This window comes from Magnolia sinica, chromosome 14 (assembly GCF_029962835.1).
Source record: "Magnolia sinica isolate HGM2019 chromosome 14, MsV1, whole genome shotgun sequence".
NCBI classification, from domain to species: domain Eukaryota; kingdom Viridiplantae; phylum Streptophyta; class Magnoliopsida; order Magnoliales; family Magnoliaceae; genus Magnolia; species Magnolia sinica.
Genome location: NC_080586.1, coordinates 13173867 through 13199297, shown reverse-complemented (window position 1 = coordinate 13199297; position 25431 = coordinate 13173867). Strand labels below are relative to the sequence as shown.

Genomic DNA, 25431 nt, shown 5'->3' with positions numbered 1-25431 from the left:
TGACATTTGTGGCTATCAAGATTATTTTTAATCCTCACCAAATAGAAACATGATCTCTGATACATAATTACAACGAACTAAGATGAGAACTCATTTTTAGGCATCTGCCAAACAACTCTAATGAAATAATTCTACTTCTGTGCAGGCAGAATCTACAACAGGGCTTTAACCTGCAACACGATGTATGGGACCCACTCATGTGGGTATGACATTCAATCCTTCCATCACATGAGCCCCTTCAGTTTACCCTTAGGACCCAAAAGATAATCATACTCAAGTGGGATTCACCACTGGGAACAGTTGGAATGGGATACCCATCATTAATAACCTTCAAAATTGTGGGTGACATCCCAATCCATTCAGAAGAAGCGCTCCATCAGGATGAATGGACACCCCAAAATCAGGCCATTCCAAAACTCAGATGGACCACACCATGTTATTTTAGAGGTTTTTGGATCAGCATTATTACATGGTGTGACCCGCCTGAGCTTTGGATAGGCATGATTTTTGGGTGCCAAGGAGAACATGAGTGGGTTTCACATAATGGATGGATAGGATGTAATGCACATCTTGGCGAGCCACATGCATTGCGTTGAAGGAAAAAAGCTTTGTAGTGTATCTAACCTCAAAAAGAAATAATGTGAAACTAAACGGGTGGTAAACTCATAACCACTGCTACAACAAACCGATTGCACCGATCAGACAATCCCAACCATCCACCAGGCCCCCTAAAAAAAGATTAGGGTTGGGACCTGTCCAATCGGTGCCACTAGCCCATATTGGATGGAATCTTAACACGATCAAATGAGTAAGTTTGATTTTCTAAAACAATATAAATGCAGAAATCGAAGTTCCAAACCAGTGCTGTTGTCTCTCTGAAGCACAAGGTGCAGTGTAGATAAAGTTCTGAACACAAAACAGCAAACAGAACATCCACGCTGAAAGAGCATTGCATGATTTTCGAGGGGATAGAATACATATTTCATGCCTGGGATCAATGGGTCACCCGGGGCCCACTTTAGGAATGTCGTAGTGCTCACTGAGATTTGCCAGATATTGGTTGAAATCCTGAATCCGGTCCCTATGTGATTTGTTTGAGGTTTTTGCCAGTCTTTGGTTATCGATCCTCTCCCTCTCTTCGATGTATCGCCTCTCAGCTGGTGTGAGATGATCGTCATATGCAGGTGGCTGTCCATCATTCCCCAGCTTGTCGGCTTCATTAATAACCTCATCAGGATCAGTTGAGAGTTCTGTACTTCCACCTAATAAACAATAAAAAATTATGGCACCATGTCAAGGGCCCGTTCATATAGGAAAAGAAAATAAAGATCCAGAACCTTAATTTCCTTTCATTTTGCAGGGCAGGGGACCCGCAATTCAATCGTCATTCTGCTTCAGCATGGCGCCATAAGACATCTGAATTGTGGGGCCCTTTCCTGTAGAGGAGCAGGCAAACTGAAGGCAGGGTACCAAAGGTCAGGCACTCGGAGTATATCGCTAACAGTCATAGGTTGGACATTTCCAAGATTTCAAGTGCGCCAGTCCAAATATAAGGAAGATAAATAATCATAAAGGTACTATACAATCCGCAGCCAGAAATAACAGCATAAGCAGTATTCTGGAAGGTGGAGGCCATCTTTCAGTGACCCCAGATTATTCATCTGCTGGGTTCAGCCACCAAACAATCTCAACAACTTGACCAACAGACTTTTGCTCACATATGGGCCTTTGGAGATATGTTCTTTCCAGCCTCACTTAAAGAGCAATCTGCAGATGGCTAGGATTCTCTGACGACAAAAGTTTAATGTAGTATATTGCCCATCTACAGGCTTGCCCACCAGATGAACAGCCTGGAAAACTTAAAGGTGGGCCCCATTGTACAGAATGCTGACCCAAATGAAAGAACAGGTATTTCAGGCCAAGCATTAAACATGAAAGGTGATGTCAGGCAGATCCCAGGTAATCCTTGAGTTGTTTGGAACTCCAATCTGTAATCTATATCTTCTCAAGAAAGAATGTGGGTAGTTATTAAAAGAGGCTAATAGGGCACGTTTGAAATTTTTAAAGCAGTTAACAGAATGTTTTAGATATTTAGCATTCACCCGTGTTGGAAAATTTATGGGGCATCAGGTTGAAGTCATATCAAGAAGAATAACAAGACAACTTCAGGATTTCATGGAGAGTAAAAACCTGCTGAAAGTTCACTTCCTGCTATCTGAGTTGTTCGATCATAATACTGCTTGTGTTTCTTTTTCTTCTTCATCCCACCAGCCTTAACATCCAAGGCTTTTCCTTTCAGTTTCAGCTTCCCCCGGACAACATTTTCATAATCAGACATCTTCTCTGCCAAGAGTATTATTTAAAATGAATGAAAAATGAACTCCGTTCAGAAAACAAGGAGAAAAACATCAAGCAAAGTTATATGATGTCAACCCGAGGATATGCTACACATAGTATAGAGGGTATGCATAGTACAGTTGTTTTCTAGTTTGTATAAGTGGGCTCCATCATTCATTAATCCAGATCATTGATCATTTGGACATTGACATGGATAGACCATGTCTCAAAAGTCTCGCAGTGGAGGATCCTAGCCCCCGAAATTGGCACTTCCTTTCAGCTGGATGTGGACCATTACTTAATCCGTTTGTCTCTACTTAACGGTCTACTTGCAGGCTGCAAATTGACAGGTTACGATTATGCTATCGAGTAGATGTTCAGGGCATGGTCCATCTACAGTGGGCCCCAACATATCAATGAGAGCCTCACTTTTACAAACTGAAAACTTGAGTATATGTGCATAAATCCTCAGGTCAACGATCATTCAACTCCTCAGATTTAAAAATAAAAATAAATAAAAATAAATAAATAAAAAACCTTGAATGAATATGGCCATCATAATTTTTCAATGACTGTTGCAGTCAGCTTCAGTTTCTGAATTCAAATACAGGGAAAAGAAATCCATGGCCCTAAAGCTGAAGCTAAGTACCAAAAATTGACATGTGAGTAATTTCAATTATTTGGCTGTGATTCCATGGTGAAGAGGACCTTGAATGGACTCCACAATCCATTGTGGATGGGTCTCCTTTCAAGGGTAACCATTTGTGCATTCCCAAAGGATCCGTACAACACCAAGTCATAGCTGAGCTACATGGTGGTGGCTTAGGAGGTCACTTTGGTTGAGATAAGACCATCGCTATGGTCCGCGACTGTCACTTTTGGCTTAAGTTGAACTGAAATTTAGAATGGTCCATTCATCAATGCATGACATACCAAAGGGCCAAGGGTGGAAAACAAAATTATGGACTTTACCAACCTTCACCCATACCAACCCATCCATGGGAGGATATTGGTATGGACTTTGTACTTGGGTTACCAAGAACCCAATAGGTTTATGATTCTATCTTTTTGACGGTTGACATGTTCTCTAAAATGTTGACATGTTCGTTAAAATGGTACATTTTATGCCATGCAGGAATACCACTGATGCCCATCATATTGCTCACATCTTCTTCAAAGAACTTGTCAAGCTCTATGGAGTACCGAAGACCATCACATCCGATCGAGATACACGGTTTGTAAGTTACTTTTAGTAAACTTCATGGAAACTTCTGGGCACCCAAATTCAATTTTCAAGTACCCATCATCCACAAACCTATGGCCAAACCAGCTTGGTGAATTGATCCCTTGGTAAATCTGCTTTGATGCTTAGGAAGTGATCATCCACACAATGGGATTTTGTTGTCTCAAACCGAGTTCGCCTATAACAACTCCAAGTGCCGATATACCCAAATGACTCCTTTTGAAGTGGTAAATGGAAAGAATCCAGGTCACATTCTAGATCAGGTACCTATTCCTAATCCGGGAAAGAGTAGCATTGAAGTCGAAGAACTTGTACCCAGTGTTCGAAATATCGGTATCGCGTTACGTATCGCATCCTCAGGATACAGATACATATCGGTTATCGCACGGGATATATCATTTGTATCAAGTAATTTATCACACTTTTTGGAAAACATGGGGAAACATTGGGAAAATGGTTGAGTTTTTTAATGAAACTTCAAGGATAGTTAAAAAAGACATTAATACACACTTTTAAATCATAACATCTAAAAATAAAGTGCACATAATAGGTTTCCTTTATATAGGGTCTTAAGCTATGCAATGTCTGAGTGAACTAGTGCAACTATATTCAAATTGAATGCATAACATTTAGAGTGTATGTGACGATCATTTCATCAAACACTCATAAATACTTCGAAATTAGTTTCAATTGACAACTGGTTGAAGGGAAATTTAAAATAATAATAATATTAATAAATTTTTATTAATTTTTAATTAAATAATAATTTTTATTTTCCAAAAATTGACAAGGACTTACAAAATTAGTGGATCAGCTCTCATACATGCTTGATTTCATGTTTGGAATGCAACATTGCAAGCAATTTGGAAGGAATTTGGGAATTTTTGAATTTCCCCAAATTGGACTACCTACACTCAAATTTCGAAATTTGAGTATATGTGATGATTATTTTATCAATTACTCCTAAATACTTTGAAATTAGTCTCAATTGACAGCTGGTTGAAGGAAAATTTCGAGAAAAAAAAAATGAAGAACGTGAAGAACTAATAGATATAGAAATCAAAGCTCCAATTTCATGATTTTTCATACAAAACATGAAGAACCAATGGATTTGTAACCATTTGACACCGATTTAACGTAATTTCAAAAAAAAAAAAAGGATTGGAAATTGAAAATGCTCAACGGATAGAACATGTGAGATATATCGGCACTACCTATGCGTTTCGTATCGCACAATGGGATACAAGATATATCATGGGATATATTGGCGGATATCGTCAATATTTAAAACATTGCTTGTACCCACATCCGAAAAGTTCAAGAGCAAGTTAAAGCCAATCTGTAGCGAGCCAATGACCCTTACAAAGAAGCCGTTGATGCACACCGTCACCAGGCCGAGTTTAAGAAGATGACTTGGTTATGATTTACTTACGGAAGGAATGATCCCCAAAGGGTACCTATCGCAAGTTAAAGAACAAAAAGGTTGGGCAATGCCACATCCTCAAAAAGATCGGGTTGAATGCATATCGAATTGAGTTATCCAATCTAATGGGGATCATTCCTGATTTCAATATTGCTAATCATTATATATATCATGGTGACTCGAATCAACTCCCTACCAAAACTTGATGATTTGGGGATTCCTCCTTCACTTGGATTGTCCGAAATTGTTGACATTCTTGATGTATGATCAACAACCACAAAGCAAGGTACCTACACCCAATATTTGATTAGAACAAACCAGGGTTCAAAGATACTTGGATCAACGATGAGGAGTTACAAGATCTTGACAGAAGAATGTGGGAAAGAATTACCAAGACAAACTCGAGGATGAGTCTTTTTATGGGGAGGAGATTGAAGCAGCCCTTGGTGCACCGAGAAACACCATATCACATTCAAGCGGGCTTTGAAGACACCAATGGTCACATGGGAAAAGCTCTACAACTTTCAAAGTGCATTTATTACCCCTCTAATGCTAATGCCCTGTAGCATACGCTACAGGGGTCATAGCATGCATAGCGTATGTAGCGTACGCTACGCCTTTTTTTTAATAAATAGTAATAATATTTTATATTTTTTTAAGGTAATTATATTTTGTATTTTGTACTTAATACTCTCAACCTATGAGATTTTAATTTCTTTTGGTACTTGTGACTTATGGTTTTAATTAGACATTATTAATTATAGTTTGCTTAAAAAGTTGCTGATGTGATAATAATTTTATTTGGTTTATGTATGTGAATTGACTTTTGACAAATGATGATTAATAACTTGTTTGAACAATGCCTATACAGGAAAAAATGAATCATCTTTTAGGCATTTTTATATATTTTTGTTTTTTTCTTACTATTTATCATATTTTTCTATTTTTAAATTAAAAAATAGAAGTATCACGTAGCTTACGCTACAGAGGGATGAACGCTACACAACACTACCACTATTTAAAACACTTATATTATATATATATATATATATATATATATATATATATATAAGTGTTTCCTCTCTTGTTGGGTGAGTGATTCCCCAACCCCTCGGGTGAGTGAATCCCCAATTTATCTCCTCTACTTCTCATTTGGCCTTCGTACTCTTGGTCCAAGTTATAGCGATAAAGTTCTTCTCTCTCTTTATTACATTTTTGGTACTACATCACATTTGCACTGACTTCTATTTTATAAAACAAAGCCACTACATCATAGGAGATGCAGTGCACCTCTCTTTATAAAAAAGAGTCCAATTCCAAACACAAGCTCTTCTTACGAAAAACTAATCCTACACAAATCAAATCGACTTCCCTAATACAAGTATGACAAATGTAGCAAGGAATCCAAACAAAAAGCCGAGTGGCGAAATTAATCGATAAAGTTACAGTTAGAAATCATCTTGAAACACAAGTGGCAATAAGATTTGCATAATCCTCACAAGAGAATTTTTCCACACTGAGACTTCATAACAATGACACGAAGACCATATGCCTACACCATGCAAAGAAAGAGAATCCTTCATAAGCAAGAAAACTACAGCTACTGGTAAGAAATCCACGCCTTTATTTGGAAGACAAACCCTCTTTGCATCACTACTAGATATGGTTGAACCGCATCCAGTAGATTCTACTAAGCTTATGGGCAGTATTACAGAGCATTGACATGAAGAATACTCAGCAGTCTATGTTGATATTTTTTTAATAAATCAGATTGCACAGAACCTGATTAGTTTATACTTATAAAGCAACAGGACTTCGATAATAACTCACCTAAACATCGTTCTGAAAATCAGAATTGCATCAATCACGAAAGAAGTTGAATTGTAAACCGTAATATCTTTATAGATTTTACAATCACACACGCGCGCACACACACATGTATGTATGTATGTATACAAAGCTATGAAGAAATGTAGAAAATTGTAAAAGAAAATTACTAAAAAGAAAGATACTGTGCAATCAGCCATCCCCATCCACATTCATCATTAATCAACAATTATGATGAACATCTCCTTTTCACTCATTCCTCGTATTGAAATGGGAAGAAAGTTCTTCATCGGAGGCAACTGGAAATGCAAAATCACCTCCTAGAGTATCGCAACAATAAGGCCATAGTACTAATACTTAAGCAATGGCAGCAACGGCAACGGCAACAACGGATGGCAACGACGACGCTCCTAGTGACGACAAGATCAAAGAGGGCGAGAATGATCAGAACAGAAGAGACGAATCCAGAGATAATGCGACTGTAGAAGAAGCTAGGGAGTGGAAACAGATTCATTCCAGGATATGCAAACGGTCCCAAGAGGGCAATGGAAGAGGGAAGTACAATTCATTTCCAACCATTTTCGTTAGAGGTTATCCTCATGGTTGGTTTCCTCTCAACCTCGAGAGAATCTTTGGCAGGGCGGGGGCAGTTATGGATGTGGTGATGCCCAGAGATAGAGAGAGTGGTTGATATCGTGGTTTCACACTTGTTTGAATGAGTTGTGAAGAAGAGCTGGCCAGAGCGGTTGATATACTTCATGGCATAAGTTACAACGGAAAGAAGATGCTGGTGCAACGGGCTCGGTTCGGCCCTGATCGGGGAGAATCTCAGCCCGTTTCCACCGGAACATCTACTCTAAAGCGGCCTGCTTCTACATCTTTCAAAGCCCCTGAAAGGTTTCCCCAAAAACAGGTTTTATCTTTCAAACACGTACTTACAAATTCCTCTGGAGCTTCCTCATCTCACCAATCGCAGAATCAGATTTTTGGGGATCTCGACGGTGCTCATCATTCAGATAAAAGCAATAAATCTGTTGCAGTGGAGAAACAGCTCTCGTACGACATAACCATAGCGCACGATCGTTTTGAACGCTCAAAGTCCGAACTGCAAAATACTATTGTAATTTCCACGAAGCATGACGCCTCAATCCCTCAGGTGCGCAGATGGATAGATGAGTGCTGCGGAATACAACCCTCTTTATATTCCATTAGACCCATAAGATACGATTATCTTTGGATCAATGTCAGCCCTGGGGTTAATTTGGACTCCCTCCTCATTGCTGGAGTGCTTCATACGGATGGGCCGGTAAAAAAAGTCCAAAAATGAGAAGATTACTCAATGTTCGGAAAGGAATCTTTGTGGATTCTTATATGGGGAATTCCATTGGAGTTCTGGTATGATGATTTTTTCATTCAAGCCGCCTCCGTTCTTGGATTTCTCATTGAGCTGGACACAAAGACAGATTGGAGCCGAGATGGCGGTGATTCAAATGGGCATTAGAAGAAGAAAAGGGGATCCTCTCCCACCTCATATCAGGGTTGTGGTGGAAGATAGGGCCATCGTTCTCCCCATTCAACACGAATCGGATGGCATATCGTATCCTAGGTGGGGAGATTATTGGCGTACAAAGGAAAAAGCCCATGAAGACTTAGCAGTTCGGCCAATGGAAGGAGTTCACGTTCAGTGCAACCGTGAACTACGGAACCATTTCCGCTCCCCGCCAGCTCAAACTCATCATCACCCAAATCCGATCCAAATCTCTGACGCGACACGTGGCTCTGATCAAGAGCCCCCTTTGCTGACTCGTGCGACACGTACGAGTCCTCCTGTGTTGCGTCCTCTCATAGGAGAGGCTGACTTCGTTGACACCAAGGTGTCCCGTATCGGTATCGGTTGGCGTAACGGTGTCCTCCGAAACCGATACGGATACGGGGGAATAACGGTGATACGGGGGAATATGAAAAAATATAGATTAAATCCGGAATATTCTAAGCATTCCAAATATGCATTCATTTATAAATTGGAACATATTTATGGTGGTGTAACGGTCCACTCTTTGGTGAGAAGTTGTATCGGACTGTCTGATTAATTTTTGAACCAAGTAACCTCAATTTGACTACAAAATTCATATATTTAATTTTCTAAATATCTAATTTATATACTTAACAACTTGATATCATTTCTCCCAATAGTTCTTTTAAAAAAACGAAATTAAATTCAGGTAGATGGCGTTGCCAATTTGGGGTTGAGTTGGAGGACCAATCTATGCTCCAAATCAACCTCAAATTCATGCAATTTATTGCCATTATCATACTTATGAATTGGTGGACATTTATTGGATAGTGAATCATGAAAAAAATCAAAAGGCCCTATTTTAAAAAATAAATGTCCACAAATTAACAATTAAAACTATTCAAACAATTTGATTTTGGCATTGTGAATTAGCAATTGCAGTCCATAATTTAATTGCTAAATTTTAAGTTAATATATGTCTCGTGTACAATTTTTTAAGGCCCGAATTAGGAGGGACTTGGATTGTGCACGTGTTAAAGTCTTTTGGGCCCCACCCGTGATGAATGTGCTATATCCACACCGTCCATCCATTTTGCCAAATAATTTTAGGACATGAGCCCAAAAATGAGGCACATCCAAAGCTCAGGTGGACTGCACCATAAGAAACAATAATAATTAAACGTTCACCATTAAAAATTTATTGGGGGCTACAAAAGTTTTAGATCAAGCTGACATGTGTGTTTTCCCTTCATCCACGTCAGTGTGACCCAATTAATAGGTTAGATTGAAAATAAACATCACAGTGGACCTTAAGAAATTTTTAATGGTGAGCATTCTATAACCATTGTTTCCTATGGTGTGGTCCACCTGAGATTTGGATATTACTAATTTTTTGGATCCTAACCTAAAATGACGTGGCAAAATGGATGGACGACATGGATAAAATATATACATCATGGTAGGGCCCACTCAGGTCTGATCAGATTGGATGGAAAATAAACATTACGATGGGCTGCTGCTATTTTTGGTGTGGTCCAGATGATCTTTGGATATAATTCAATTTTTTGGTAGTGCTCTAAAATGATATCTGAAAATAGATGAACGGTGTAGATATAATAAATACATCACTGTGGAGCCCATGTAACTTTGATCTCCTTCGAACCGTTCGTACAACTCTAAGCTCGAGGAGTGTCAGCGTTCGTCTTAGCGTGACACGTACCTACAACAGCTGGTGCATGGTACACCTGCAAATAAAATAAAATAAAATAAAAAGGGAGCGAGAGGGAAACCGAAAAGAAAAAAGAGGGAAAGAAGAGAGAAAAGAAAAAAGCGGGAAAGAAGAGAGAGAGAGAGAGAGAGAGAGAGAGAGAACAAGAAGAACGCAGCCGCAGCTGCCCGAGAAGAAGAAGAAAAGGAAGAAGGTCAACTATTACCGTTACGTATCGGCCAATACGGCCGTATTGTAACGAATACGAGACACCTTGGTCGACACGCGTCCTCTCTCCGAACTCGGCGACGCGCCTGCCTCTCTCTCCTGCCTGAAGCTCAACAACCGACACGCACCCCTACTTCTCCTGCACGATCCTTCCATCGCGTCACTTCGTCGCTCTCGGGCCACAAGCGCGCCACCTCGCCTGCTGCGAATTTTAATGAGGACATGGCCCCTCTCCAATCCGTAGAGACGCGTGTCCTGCCGACAGCCGCGCTTGCAGCCGCAAACGCTCTCCCCAGAATCACAACAGGTGGTCTTCCATGTCTACCGATGACTCCCTCTGCTTTCGAGACACCATCCTGCACAGATATGATGTCATCACGTCATCAATGCAGTCTCTCTCCCTTCCTCCAGCACTTGTGTCAAGAATTCGCTAGCGCTCTCTCCCACGTGTTTCCTACGATTCGAATGTCTCTCGTTTGAATCTCGCTCAATCTCATTTACCTGGTCCTAGCCCTAGCTTCAAAATAAACTCCTCTTTCAATCCTCTCTCCCGACCCTCAGATTCCCCTAACCTACCTTTGTTACCCACTTTAGCTCGTTCTGACCTTCAAATCATGCCAATCCCCCCTGTTTCTCTTGTCGAAACCCCGTGCTGTCTGAATCTTCCTGGGATCTCCAACGCTACGGCCTTCGACAACAGCTCTTGGTGCTCCGAAAATCCTTCCACCCCTTCCTCCTCCCTTCTTTCGTATCCCCAATCCTTGCCTGAGAATATGTTAGCCTGCTTGTTCCAGGATGACTCAGTGAATGGGGTCATCGATGCTGAACCCCTCCAAGTGCGGATGGGTCTCTCAACAGATCAGAGGGAGGAAGGCGACCAAGTTCAGAAAGAAATCCTATATAGATCTCGGTTGAGGAAGAAAATTCCGAACAAGAAATGGGTTCAGGACGCAATCGGGCACATCGGAAGAGCTGTAGGACTTTCGTTTGGTGACCGTCCAGAAGACTTCGTTGCTCTCTTTCAGTGTGTGGAAGCTCGCGGCAGGCCCCTTCCAGCTTCAAGATCGTCTAAAAGGCATCCCTCAAATTCCATCGGCAACAAGGATCTCGATTCTAATGAAGAGGTCTCTCGAAATATTCCAGGTTCCATCAGTGAAACAGATAATCAGGGCAATCGGGGCAGCATGGTTAACTTATGAAGGTTGTTTCGTGGAACATTAGGGGTTTAGGGTCGATTGTCGAAGCAAAAGCGGAGACTTATTAAATTTACGTGTTTGAAGTATCAGCCTGATGTTATCTATTTACAAGAGACCAAGACTTCCTCTTTTAGTGACCGTCTCATGGGATCTATCTGGAAATCTAAGGACACCAAATGGGTGTCTCTGGATGCGACTGGGAGTGCTAGCGGAATCTTGGTAGGGTGGAATTCTGTCCAATGGGACCTCATTTCATCTTGTTGTGATTCTTTTTCAGTGTCAATAATTTTAAAAAACAAAGCTTCCAAGTTTCAATGCCTTATATCCTCAGTCTATGGTCCAACTTCTGACAACTCAAGAATCGATTTCTGGGAAGAGCTTAGCAACTATAGATCGCTCTTCTCAGGGCCCTCCTGTTTCGCTGGAGACTTCAACATGATCAAATCGCCCGAAGAAAAATCTCACGACTATTGGACTTCACCGACCATGAAATCTTTTTCCTCCTGGATTGACGATGAAGAACTTGTGGATCTTCCCCTCCTCGGCTCTCGTTTCACTTGGTCCAACGGTCGTGCGAGTCTGACGCTATCTAGGCTTGACAGATTTCTTATATCCCCTGAATGGTTGGATTTCTTCCCCTGTCACCCAATCGGCCCTCCCAAGAACAACTTCAGATCACTGCCCGATTCTTCTTTCTGCTGAGGACATCAATTGGGGTCCGAAACCCTTCCGCTTCGACGTCTCCTGGCTGAAAATTGTTCGTTTCCGAAAATTGATTGCAGATTGGTGGCGCGATTTCAGGGTCGAAGGCTTTGCTAGATTCAAACTATGTTCTAAGTTTAAGATGTTGAAAGCTAAAATAAACCAGTGGAAGATTCATTTTCTCTCCTTAAGACAAAATGAAACTACTAACCTCTTGTCCTCCCTACAGCAGATTGATGCGGACATTGAAGATGGCAAGTCATCTCTTGAAATCCTGGCCAGAAGAATCTCTCATTCAGGCCTTGTCAGCTAGATCCCTTGAAGACGAAATATCATGGAAACAAAAAGCTCGGGCGAGGTGGATTAAAAAGGGAGATAGAAATTCGAAATACTTCCATAACTTGGCTAGTATGCACGCCAGATTTAACAAGATCGGTAGTATCGTGATCGACGGCAGACGGGTAGAAGAAAAAGATGAGATCGTTAATGCAACAATTTCCCATTTCAGCTCTCTCCTCAGCTCGGCTCATCACAGACGCCCTGGGATCGATAATCTTCACCTCAACTCCATCTCATCTGATGATGCCTCCTCCCTTGAAGTTCCTTCCTCTTCGGAAAAAGTTAAGTTGGCCATCGACTCTCTCGGGGGAGATAAGGCTCCTGGTCCTGATGGATTTCCTATTCTATTTTTTCAATCCTTTTGGGAGATTATCCAATCTGATGTGATGGACTTCTTTAACGAATTTCACGATAGGGCTAGATTATCGGCTAATCTTGGAGCCACTTTCATCGCTCTCATCCCCAAGTTTCAAGGCGTGACATCTTTCAAGGACTTCCATCCGATCAACCTGTTGGGTGGTCCATACAAGATTCTGGCTAAGGTCCTATCTACCCGTTTGTCAAAGTTCATCAGCAAAATTATCTCTGGTAATCAATGTGCATTCATCCCTAGAAGGTAGATCACAGATGGTGCGCTCATAGCAAATGAATGTATTGATGCTGCTCACAGATCGGGTCGCAAATTCATTGGGTGCAAATTAGATATCGAAAAAGCTTATGATCATGTGGATTGGGATTTTCTGTTCCTCTTGCTTGGTAGAATGGGCTTTGGGATTCATTGGAGAAGATGGATTAAGGAATGTATTTCTTCCGCTCGCTTCTCTGTTATTCTAAACGGATCTCCTTTTGGGTTCTTCAATAGTAGTCGTGGTCTGCGCCAAGGGGACCTCTCCCCTTTTCTCTTCCTAATCATTGGTGAGGCTTTCTCCAGAATGCTCCATCAAGGGCAGGAAGCTGGGATTCTAGTGGCATTCCCATTCAGGGCCTCCCTGCCCCCATTTCTCACATTCAATTTGCTGATGACTCCTTGATTTTCAGCGAGGCTTCTCTGGATAAAATCAACAATCTCCGCACTTCCATCCTCTGTTTTGAGGCGGTTTCGAGTTTATCTGTTAATCTCGCTAAATCCAAGATCTTTGGCATAAATTTGGGTGAAGAGGAAATCTTCAGATGGGCGGATCTTTTCAGTTGTTCTGCGATCTCTCTCCCTTCCACTTTTGTGGGTCTCCCATTATGTATCGGCATCCCTCCTAAATCAACTTAGGACAAGGTTATTGCTAGATTTGATTCTTTCCTGGCAAAATGGAAATGCCGGTTCCTCTCTTTTGGCGGGCACATTACCCTTATAAAGGCGGGCTCTCTCCAACCTTCCCACCTACTTTATGTCTCTATTCAAATGCCCGCCTTCAGTTCTAAAGTGTATTGAACACAAAAGAAGAGACTTTCTTTGGCACAACAAGGGAGAGAAGAATAAATTTCATCTGGTGGATTGGAAAATCGTGTGCAAGCATTACAATTGAGGTGGGACAAGTATAAAAAAGTTTGAAGCTCATGAACAGGCCACTGCTAGGCAAATGGATTTGGTGGTTAGGAACTGAAGACTGTAGTCTGTGGAACAAAGTTATTAAAGGCAAATACGGACAATCAGTTGGTGGTTGGTGGTCTAATGTCTCTTCTTGGTAAAAGGCGTCAGCGGTTTGGAGAGAAATCATCTCCACTAAAGATCAGGTCCTAAAAGGAGTGGAATTTCAGCTCGGAAGAGCTTCAAAATACGGTTTTGGAAAGATTGTTGGGTGGAGAAAATTCCGCTTAGAGACAAATTCCCCTTAATTTTCTCCCTTGCTCCTAATCCAGATATCATGGTCGCCGATTGTTATTCTGTTATTGCTGGGAAGTTGGTGTGGTCAGTGGGTTGTAGAAGAAACCTTCAAGATTGGGAGGTTCAATAGTTTGTGGACCTCCGTGAGTGCATCCATAGGGCTCATCCAAATTCTCAAATCGATGATGCGTTGCTCTGGACAATGGATAAGTCTAGCAGATTCATAGTCCGTTCTCTCTATGTTCAGTTGGACCACTCTCCCAACTCCGCTGAACATCTCTGCTCTCCGATTTGGAAATTCCCGGCCCCCCACACAAGTTTATCGTGTTCGGTTGGCTGGTCATTTTGAAAAAAATTCTGACAGTGGATAATCTTAGAAAGAGAGGCATGTGTCTGGTAAACATTTATTTATGTTGTATGAAGGCGGAGGAGTCGGTGGATCATTTGCTGCTTCATTGCCCTTTCATCTCTCCTATCCGGGCTGATTTTCGTCTTCGTTTTGAAGTCAATTGGTGCCCCCCTGTTTGTGTCTCTTCTCTCTTTTCGGATTGGAATGGGGTAAAGCTTGGCAAGAACCGATCCATTTTGTGGAGAATGGCCCTTCTTGCTACATGGTGGAGCGTATGGGAGTAAAGAAACAGTAGATGTTTTCGTGATTCTTCCAATCGCTCTGATTGGGTGCTTTCTAGAGCTAAAGCGTTAATTTTTGAATGGGCCACCCATGTTGAATCCATGAAGGATTGCGATCTCCTGTTTCTTGGTTTTTAGCCTTTGGCTGCTATCTCAGCAGTCTCGGCTGCTGTTTTGGTTTCTATATCTTTTCCTTTCTTTTTAATGAATCTTCGTTATCTTTCAAAAAAAAAAAAACAATTATGATGAACACCATCATATGTTTTAGAAAATGATAATAGAGAATTCAAATCAGAGTAGAAGAACCTGGATGAGCGAGCATCAAGAATCATGAATCCCCATGTTAGCATTGTTGTTCTTCCCAATATATAATTACAGTAGAAAAAATACAATATAAAAAACTGTCTTAAGAATTTCTACAAGAAAATAGTGAATTTCATGTGTTACCTTCCTAATATGAAAACTTCCACAGAGAGATCTGGAGTGTATTTTTTATTGTTTGAGATTAATGACTTTTGCTTGAAAAAAGAGTTTTACTGGGGAGAGAGAGAGAGAGAGAGAGAGAGAGAGAGAGAATCAACAAGGGAATTCCAAAAAAATACAAAGTGCCTCATGACCAGCACTTCTTTTGCCAATACATTGGCAATATCACCTTTCAACCAAAAGTAGACTACGAAATTTGGGAGAAAAGTCTTAATGCTCCCCTTAAAGCATTCGCTTCTGCTTTGCTCACCTCTCCCTACAACAAATGGCCCAAGAGCCCCTGTATCACTCCCGAGGACCCCACCAATAGAACGTTTCTTTGGATATAGAGGAACCATCAAAGACCTTAGCTCAGCAGCTAATGATTGACTATCAATCACATGGCCTAATCCCTTAGTAAATCTGATGCTAAGAGGATAAGAAAGAGATTTAGGTTTGTTTCTCTGAAATAAAATCTCAGTGGAGAAGTTAGAATGAAATCTGATTGCCATAGCAATCTCAGGACTCACTGAATTTAGAGCAGAGTTAGGCACATTCAACCATCAAATGAGATCTCCATGGAGAACCATCTGCAGGTCGGCAAAGACCCTCTTGCTCCTGTCCCATTTGTTACTGTGGAAAAATTCCAGAGGACCCAAGGCCATGGACAGCTTTTACGGCTCTCCACAGCCATTTTATCTGCAGTCTTCTCATTTGAGTGTTGACCAGAGGTAACACCCAATCAAGCAAGGCCACACCAGTGACATCCCAAATCAAAAGAGAGATAAGATTTGAACCATTGCAAGAGCCGGGGTATTGAAAGAGCGGAATGGATTTTGTTCACCTATGGTATAGGAGTTCGAGGGAAAAAAAAAAAAGTTCTTTAGATTCATCTCTGATTTCTAATGGTTGAAATAGAGGTTAATTTTAGAGTCCAAGGAATACAAAATCGTTTGATTACAAATGATAAGCAACAATATCTACCAAAATCAAAGCTTTAATGTCAGTGTCCCCACTCTCTCTGTTTTAATCGAACAACCAATCGTGAATCATCCAGTTTAAATCATGAATCGTATGAACCATGCCAACAATGATTCACATCATCAATAATATTTCAGGGAGATGATATGATCAAAATTGTAGATTGTATGATTCAGAACACTAGCTATTACAGCTGTATTATGTATGATCTGATCTCCAATGTCACCTTGACTTACCTAAATATGTGGGTCATACCAAACTATACAATTAAGATAACATGGCTCAACATTTCCAACATAAGCAAGAAGTTTGTACTAGACTTAGGTAACACTCTCTTTTGCTTGTTGCGGTTTCAATGTCAAACGGATATAATGTATCCTTCTCAACAGGCCATTCTTGTTAGAATCATACGATTTACGATTCAATCCAAAGAGTAATAGTTTTAAATTAATCTCAGAGCTACTATGGCAGCAAGACAAAAAGTAACGGTAGGAACATTTGTTGCAGAGGCATGGTTACTACACCTTTTCTTTCACTTTTGTCTTTGAGCAACCCCCGCTGTGATATTTTAAAATGTTACGGTTTGTGCAATTTCCTCTCAAGTGCTAAAGACAAATTTAATGATTGCAAAGTGAGTACACCTTTCCAGCAAGTGCTCCCACTACAATATATTTTTTCTCTTGCTACCAAACTAGCTCTTTTGTACAGGTCGGAGAAACATGGAATGGAATTGCACATAATATTCAAAGACAAACTTGTTTCCAGCAAGTTGCTCCTACCATGATATACTGTGTCTTGCTACTGAACTAACCCTTATTGTACGGGTTGCAGAAAAATGGAACGAAATTGCACTTAACATTCAAAGAACATCTTGTTTTCAGTGTTTGGATGTTTAGGACACTCTATACAACTTGTTGCCACATAGAAATTCTCTAGGATGTTGCAAACTGATTCTGAGGCCTTCTCCCTGTTGATCTTGCATGCCACTGACTCCACTCTATTGCATCCATGCGCAAATAGTGTGATATTGGGAATTTGTCTACCTCGAGCAAACGCACATTGCTCTAGGGATATAATGCAATCTACCATTAAAAAAATTAAAAAAATAAAAATAAAAACTTCTGATACATGAGACATGCGTTGGTGGTATGGTGAGAGAAGATGGAATTCAGGGTTTTGAAAGAAGAACAACCTGACTGGAATGTTTTAGGAGTTGGAAAGGACCGAGAATCAAATGGGTTAATCTCTACACATTGTTCATCCATACCAAACAAGTAGGTTTTGAGAAGATCTGGTGTATTGACATCTCTAGGAGGGATCTTAAGGAAATATTGATGACTTGGGTTTCATTCATTTACAACATAAGGCAAACACTATGCAGCCATTAAACTAGTGAGCAGGAGCTGGTTTGGAGGTAAAAGGGGGCGAACAGGAGCTGCCGAGCTGGTTTGGAGGTACAAGGGTAGCAGTCCAGAGGGTTAAGTATGGGTTGGAAGTTTTTCTTCCTAAACTATATCATGAGTTATAAAAAGCCCAAAACAACCGCAGAAGGAAAGCTGAGAAGGCTCCAACCAAAGAGTGTGTTGGTTGTTGCTTCAAAATCAATGATGACTTTGTACAAGCAGAAGAATAGATTGAGTAAAATAAACCCATTTTCAGTTCCAAGCAATCAATAATAGCACAACGCTTGATTGATTTGTGAAGCATCTAGATATTAATGGATATCACTTTGTATGAAATATATTCTTAATTTCCAAAACTACACTTATCTAATCACCTATTGTTCGCATTAACAGAAACAAAGGTCCATTGGTCTGAGAGCCATAGAGATTATTTGAAAATTTTAAGCATTGTATATGCATACAAATTTTTAAATTTTTTTATACGACATGATTGCCCAATCTATCACAGACAATCACAGAAAATACATTACAAAAAACACCCTAAATTCCCAAAGTAACCATAACCATCCGAAATAAACCTGCATTGCATTCTATGGTCGGAATATTAAATATCTGAAAAGGTAGTCTAAGCCCCTCCATTTTTCTAAAAGAACTCGTCTTGCCTCAATCGCACCCAGTACCCCACATGTGGCGGGTGGGAGATAGACCCATACTGTCCATCTAGAGCCTCCTATATGAGGATGGTACATGGTTGAAAGTACACCACTTGTACAATCCCAACCAACTCAGTGGCTTTCAAACCGACAGAAATGAAAAATGGTTTATGCTCAACATTCAACGGGGAAAAGTGATGACTGCAATCATCCAACAAATGTGTTACTTAGCTGCTGGCCATCCAACACCAGCTAGATGGATGATCTGGACCCACCACCTCACTAGCCAAGCATAACGCCATTGAGCAAACACGAACAAATTATAGAAATCAATAAAAATTCCTACAACATACACAAAGGTCCATTGATCCAAGAAACCCAGAGCAATCTGAAAACAATTATAAGAAGAAATAGAGCAAAGAAAGAAGCATGCAACAATTATTTCTTGCAACAAATCAACCATCCTAATACTCCCACAACTTGAAATGATGAATGGTGGGACTTATGTGAGGAGAGACTTAAAAGAGGATTCATGGCGTACTGTGTGGGATACAGGGTGCCACTCATCAGGTGGGGCCACTTTGCACATGCCTGGCCCAAAACGTCAAGTAGGTTCAGTCATCAAGAGGGCCACATGCGTACATTGAATAAGAATGTAAGTCGCCATTTTTATATCTATCCATTTTCTCATACATGTATTGCCCACTTAATGACCAGATTGGATCTACTGGTGTGCAATGTTTGAAGTTTGAATTGTCCATTATGGTGGTATAATACTTCCATCCAGTGTTTTCAATAGTGCATAGCGATCAACCCTCTATAGCGTGTAGCTACACAATACCTTTTTTTTAAAATTAAAATAATAAGAATAAACGATAATTAGTACGAATAAATATATATATATATATATATAAACAACATATATATATAAACAACAAAAAAGTTTTTTTAATGCATAAAATGCTTCATTTTTTCATATAAAAGCATGTTCAAAACAAGTCATTAATTATCACTTATCAAAAGCCAATCTATTTATATTCAAACCAACTGTTTTGTGGTTGCCCACATGATGGTTCAATCAACCAAAGAAAACAAGAGGCAGCCATAACATAGAAAACAGGACCACCACCACCACCATCAAGTGGACACTGCACACTACACTACACAGAACAACCACTACACACTACACAAATTGATGTAGAACAAGCTTATTCTACAATAATGCACAGTAACAACCCCCAAAAATGGAAAAATAAAATCAAAAGACACTCTAAATCAATATTAAATCAATCACAATAAAATAAAAGTTATTAACTGAGATAAAGACTATAAGAAATGCCTGTATAAATCAATCAAAAAATGCACATCTTCAGCTCCACAGCTGGATGCACTTCAAATGGGGAATCTCGAAATTCTCCTTTGTTTGGGCTCTAATGCCCATGAAACTTCAGCTATAGGACCTTCCCACAAGACCGATCAATGCCCTAAAGTTTCGTCTCTAACAGTTCCTTGGATTGAGAGAATAGACGGAAGTTTGGTGGAAAGAGAGCTTGCCCTTGAGAGTATTAGGGCTTTTGAAACCCTTTTTCGAAACCCATTTTTCTTTTAAAACATTTAAGTATGACTATGTGAGTTTCACGCCATTTAGAAAACTCATAAATCTTCAACCGTACATGTGTAGACCCTTGAACAGATGGCTAAAACTATCTGATGTGGGTACATGTACAGATATTCTTCACCAACAACAGGTCCCACTATTTGGATGATTTCCATACTTCTAAATCATTGCCATGTGTAAGAAAGATTGGTCACCACCATTTTACATCAGCAGCTAAACTAACATAAAAGGAGGTTTAAATAAAACAGGTGGTAATGCTGTAGCGTAAGCTATGCAAGCTACATGCCTTGTAGTGTACGCTACTGCACGTACACAACATGAGAAATATGCTATTTACTCACGCTATGTAGCATGTAGACTATGCTATGCAGAGACGCTATTTAAAACACTGCAGTTCCATCAACGTGAACTGTCCACCTAGTGGGCCTCATTATGGATGGATGATGTTTCCATCACATAATGTTGACCAATAACTGTTTTGCTTTACCACCGTCAATTTGAAGGCAACCGTTTAGATGGCTAGGATCATCCAATCTTTAATCAATTCCCATCCATCATGTCCCACTAGATGGAAAATTATGTAGCAATATGGCTCTCCCATATTATGGTTCTTCTGGCTCTACAATATCAACTCCCATACATGAATTGAGACATGGCCTGTATCTTTTGCAAAATATACACGTTTGCAATTCTAACAAACACTGCCCACGTTTCGGTTATCTTGACCACTCGTCTATTTCGTCACACAGTAGATGGGCTATGCTTCAAAATTTTCATGGACCACCTAGGTAATAAGAGAAATACAACAAAGTTACATGTCCAAGTGAAATAGGTCCTAGTTGATAGTATCTTCTGTAGTTTTGTCATATGGGATCGCATATACAATTTTAATCAGTTGGACTGCATATGCCATCATGCAATATTGGCATATGCGGAAATAGTTAATGCAATTGGAGGTTATGCAGTCACACAGAAAACTGTGCTCCCGCGTATGTGATGAGGATGTGATTATGCCATCGCATACCCCAAAAAAATCTCTACTCTAAGCCCTTTCTCTCTCACTCTAATCTCTCTTAGGTGCCGTTTGATAAACTGAAAAAGAAGCACTGAAAATTAAGGGTTGAAAACTTAAAAGTGCTGAATTGTAATTTTGAAATAATTTTAGGCATATTTTAGGCAAAAGTGAAAAGAAATTTGAATGCACCACCATTTTCAGCATTCAGTGAAGGGAGGAGAGCTGAAGAAAAGACCCATATTTTCAGTGAAAATTAACTTTAGCATTTAATAATCTGGATTTTCCAAATGATCTGAATCATGTAAATGCTGAAAATAAGTTATATCAAACGGCATCTTAATCTTATTAGTCTCCCTCATATATATACACTTATTCTCTTACCCCAAGTTTCAACAATCAAGATTCAAGACTTACTCTTTCAAGTTTCAAAATCAAGAATCGAGCAAAGAAGCAAGAATCTCTCTCCAAGAATAGAACTAGACTCTCTCATCATGAATAGAACTGGACTCTCTCATCATGTCTTCTTCTTCCATCTTCTTCTTTGAGACCCAAGTCAAATGACCCAGGTTGAAAGTATGGGCACTACCATAGTGCTAATGAATGGTCCTTAATAGCGTGTGAACTTTGTGGGTTTTAAGTATTGTGGCATCGGACAGCACAAACAATGCCTTGCACATATGCCAGGATCCAATGCAACAGCATCCCTGAATGTCACACTAAAGATTCGAAAGGAAAATATGGAGTACATTGACAAACATGCTAGAAAAAAGACATGATAATGTGGAGAATTTATGGGACAAGAAGCTTATGAGAATATTGATGTTGTTGAGATCAATGATACCCCTCCTACATCGACCGAAAACTCTAGACCACCAGGTCCGGCACCTAAAAGATCTTGTGGGCATGGGCCATCAGATAGGTAGTGCAAACCATATCCCGAGGATGTGGTTAACCAAAGGGTAAATGACCCACACAAATGACACTATAAAACTACTATGAAAATAAAGACAGAAAAATCACAATTCGATATACTATTAAGTGGTTATGCTAAGCCAGTGTTGCTTTCAACACCGTTAAATTAAAAGGTTTCAAGGTAATTATTGAAGCAATAGGTCAATTTGGAGCTAGACTAAGCCAACTTCATATCATGAAGTGAGGGAAGCATGTCTCAAAATATATGTTGATTTTACCAGAAGTTTTATTGTCGAATACAAAGAGGCGTGAAAAATCTATGAATGTACTTTAATAGCCAATGAATGGACCGATAGATCAGGTCAGACATTAATTAACTTTTTTATTAATTCCAACTGGGACAATGTTCTTGAAATTTGTAGATCCATCAGCCCATTTCCATTGGTTGAATATTTATTTAAATTATTAGATAGTGTGGCCGAGGAAATTGGAGGTGTTTGAAATACACAGTTTTTGTGTATTTTGAAATCTCTCCCTTTCATCGTGATTCGGAATGAAATGCCTTTTTTGGCACCTTTTTACGGGCAGGAGAGTCACACTTCTAACAAAAGTGTTGCTGGGCTACTAATCCATTGTACACATGGCATGTTGATGATATCCTAAAACAATCAAATTACCGGTTGCATTACTAAAATTACATCAATAGAATGATCCAAATAGTCCAAACATCGGCCATGTAAATTGATGATTAATAAACATTGGCGAGTAGCTCATTTTTTATCTTATGCTTGTGGCCCACCCAAAGGTCAGAATTTCATCATTTTTTGTTGAAATATATATTTTAATAGGCTTATTATAATCATTCTATCAAATATCAGATATGTACACTAGTTTGGGATGTTAAAGTTGATTTTGTAACCAAATTCAAATTCCTGTAAATATACTATAGAATTTCAATGCATTCTTATTTTTGGATTCCAGTGCATTTCGAATGCAAGCCGCCAAACACAATTGAGGATTCGGAATCACCTTGATTTGTGATTTGGATTTCAACACATTCCAAATACAAGCTCCAAAACGAGCCCTTAATGGAATTAAGCCATGGATTTTATTTATTTATTTATTTATTTTTTGCAAGGAAATTGAAAGGCCCACCTGAAATGGGTCATACACCAACAGCTACACTAAAATTCTGCCCTAACTTTGGTAGACATCTAATGAACAATGGCTGGGTCACATTACAAAACAACCACCATAAAGGGCAGACCATCCAAGCCAATTCAATCAGCCATTCGAATTTCCACACTCTATATAAAATCAGGATCTGTAATCGATGATGAAGATTATTATCAAGTGCCCTAAAATATATGTTGGCTTGTCGATTAAAGGAAAACTAAAAATCATAGCTCTGAAAGCATAGTAACAATTCAACTTAATCAATTCCCTAAATTCAAAGCCTCAATCGAACTTAATCAAAACCCAAATCGAATTTAATCAAAGCCTTAAATCAGAGACCCATCAAACCAAATCAAAACCCTAATATGGAAGTACTTAATCGAAGCAAAACAATACCCCAATCCACCCAAAACAAAATCCCAGATCCTACCAAATAAAAAAACCCCCAAAAAAAAAACAACAAAATCCCTAAAAATCGAATCATTTCTATCCAATCTTCTGCCAAAACAAAAATCAAGTCATTTTCAAGCAAATCTTGTGAAGAAAATACATACCGTTCGAGAAGCGCGAAGCCCGCGTGGTCGCGGTAGGAGGAAATCCGGCAGACGCTGCGAGAGTGAATGAGTTGTACGAGGGCTGGTGTACCACACACCACCGACGTGGCAGATGTGTTCACGTCACCAAGTTCTGTGGGTCTGAGTTAAGTTCTGTGGGTCTGAGTTATGTCCAAACCGTCCATACACGGGCGCGGATTAGATACTGACAACGTCAGTAGCCAAATCGCTGCTGAAGTGACGTCACCAAGCTCTGTGGACCCCACCATGATGCATGAGATCGTTTTATGGTATGAGAAAAAGAATGAGCTAGATCGAAAGTTCAAGTGGACCCACCACAGAATATAGTGTGGACAGTGACATCGACCGTTCAAAACTTCTCAGGGGCAACAGAAGTTTCCGATCAAGCTTCTATATTTGTTTTCACTTCATCCATGTCTATGTTAACTCATGAATAGGTTGGATCTAAAAAATACATCATAGTGGGCCTATAAATGGATCAAGCTTATATTTTTGTTTTCACTTCATCCATGTCTATGTTAACTCATGAATAGGTTGGATCTAAAAAATACATCATAGTGGGCCTATAAATGTTTCAACGGTGGGTGTGACTGATCCCACAGTTTTCTGTGGTGGGTCCACTTGAACTTTTGATCTATCTCATTCTTTTTCTCGTACCATAAAATCATCTCTACAAATGGTTGGACAGTACGGATACAACACATGCATCATGGTGGGGTCCACAGAGCTTGGTGACGTCACTTCAGTAGCGATTTGGCTACTGACCATGTCAGTGTCTAATCCGCGCCCTACATACACTTGTCGACTCGGATAAACAGTGTGGTTATAAAAATACATCGAAACCTACGTGGCTTTCATTTTTTTAACTGTTCGTACGACTCGGAGCCTCTTAGCTAGACGCGGATTGCATCCTACCCCGGGCGGGGATATGTGGGGCCCACCTTGATGTAAGTGTTTTATCCACTCCATTCATCGTTTTTTTCGGATCATTTTAAGTATGATAAAAAAATTGAGGCACATCAAAGAAGCTACAGTGATAATGACACACATAGTTGTAACCTTTCTAAATGGCCACTGTGATTTTTTTTACTATCCAAGTGGAAATACAAATATCAGCTTGATCCGAAACTTCTTCAGAGCCTAAGAGGTTTTTAATGGTGGAAGTTCAATGTAACATCCTGAATTTTTACTGTTTTGGAATTTCAAAAATCCTTTAAAAAAAATTTGTGTAATTAACTTAAAATGTCACTTACTGACCATTAGCACCCAAGGTTAGTTTAAACACTGGTGGAACTAGTAAAGAACCGCACAAGTTTGTTTAATCAACCGTAAGAAGCCAATGAATCTACCCGATTATTTGAACATCAAGTTTAGCCCCATGATTTTCTTATATAGGGCCCAAATCTAACCGGCCCATCACTAAGTGATCAAGACAATCATAACTAAATTAAAGATCTAACTAAAGCCGAGTCAGATAAAGCCCGGATCTTGACTAATATACTAAATCAACTCCGTTACTCTTGTAGCCTAAAACCAACGGTTTAGAGTAATCATGACCAAACATCCACTTTTACTAGTTATAAATAAGTCACACTATGAACATGGTTAATCCAAACCCTAATCATTGCCCCCGAGAAATCTCAATACTTAATTCATTCCAAAAATGCCTCG

At 39.8% G+C, this 25431-nt stretch overlaps 1 protein-coding gene across 1 annotated transcript; it reads right to left on the bottom strand.

Annotated features, from left to right (window-relative positions):
* Positions 1-809: 809 nt before the first annotated feature.
* Positions 810-23815, bottom strand: LOC131225141 (uncharacterized). The gene is made up of 3 exons (XM_058220587.1): positions 23740-23815; positions 2191-2343; positions 810-1262 (listed from the first exon to the last, which is right to left on the bottom strand). The coding sequence occupies exons 2-3, from the start codon at positions 2336-2338 to the stop codon at positions 1003-1005; spliced, it is 408 nt and encodes a 135-aa protein (XP_058076570.1). The 5' UTR covers positions 2339-2343; positions 23740-23815; the 3' UTR covers positions 810-1002.
* Positions 23816-25431: the final 1616 nt, after the last annotated feature.

Bases quoted from the DNA above. Each gene is read 5' to 3' on its own strand.
- LOC131225141 (XM_058220587.1), bottom strand. From the start codon at position 2,338: ATGTCTGATTATGAAAATGTTGTCCGGGGGAAGCTGAAACTGAAAGGA. The intron at 1,263-2,190 runs GTTTTTACTCTC...ATTGTTTATTAG, and splicing joins AGGAAGTGAACTTTCAGCAG to GTGGAAGTACAGAACTCTCA.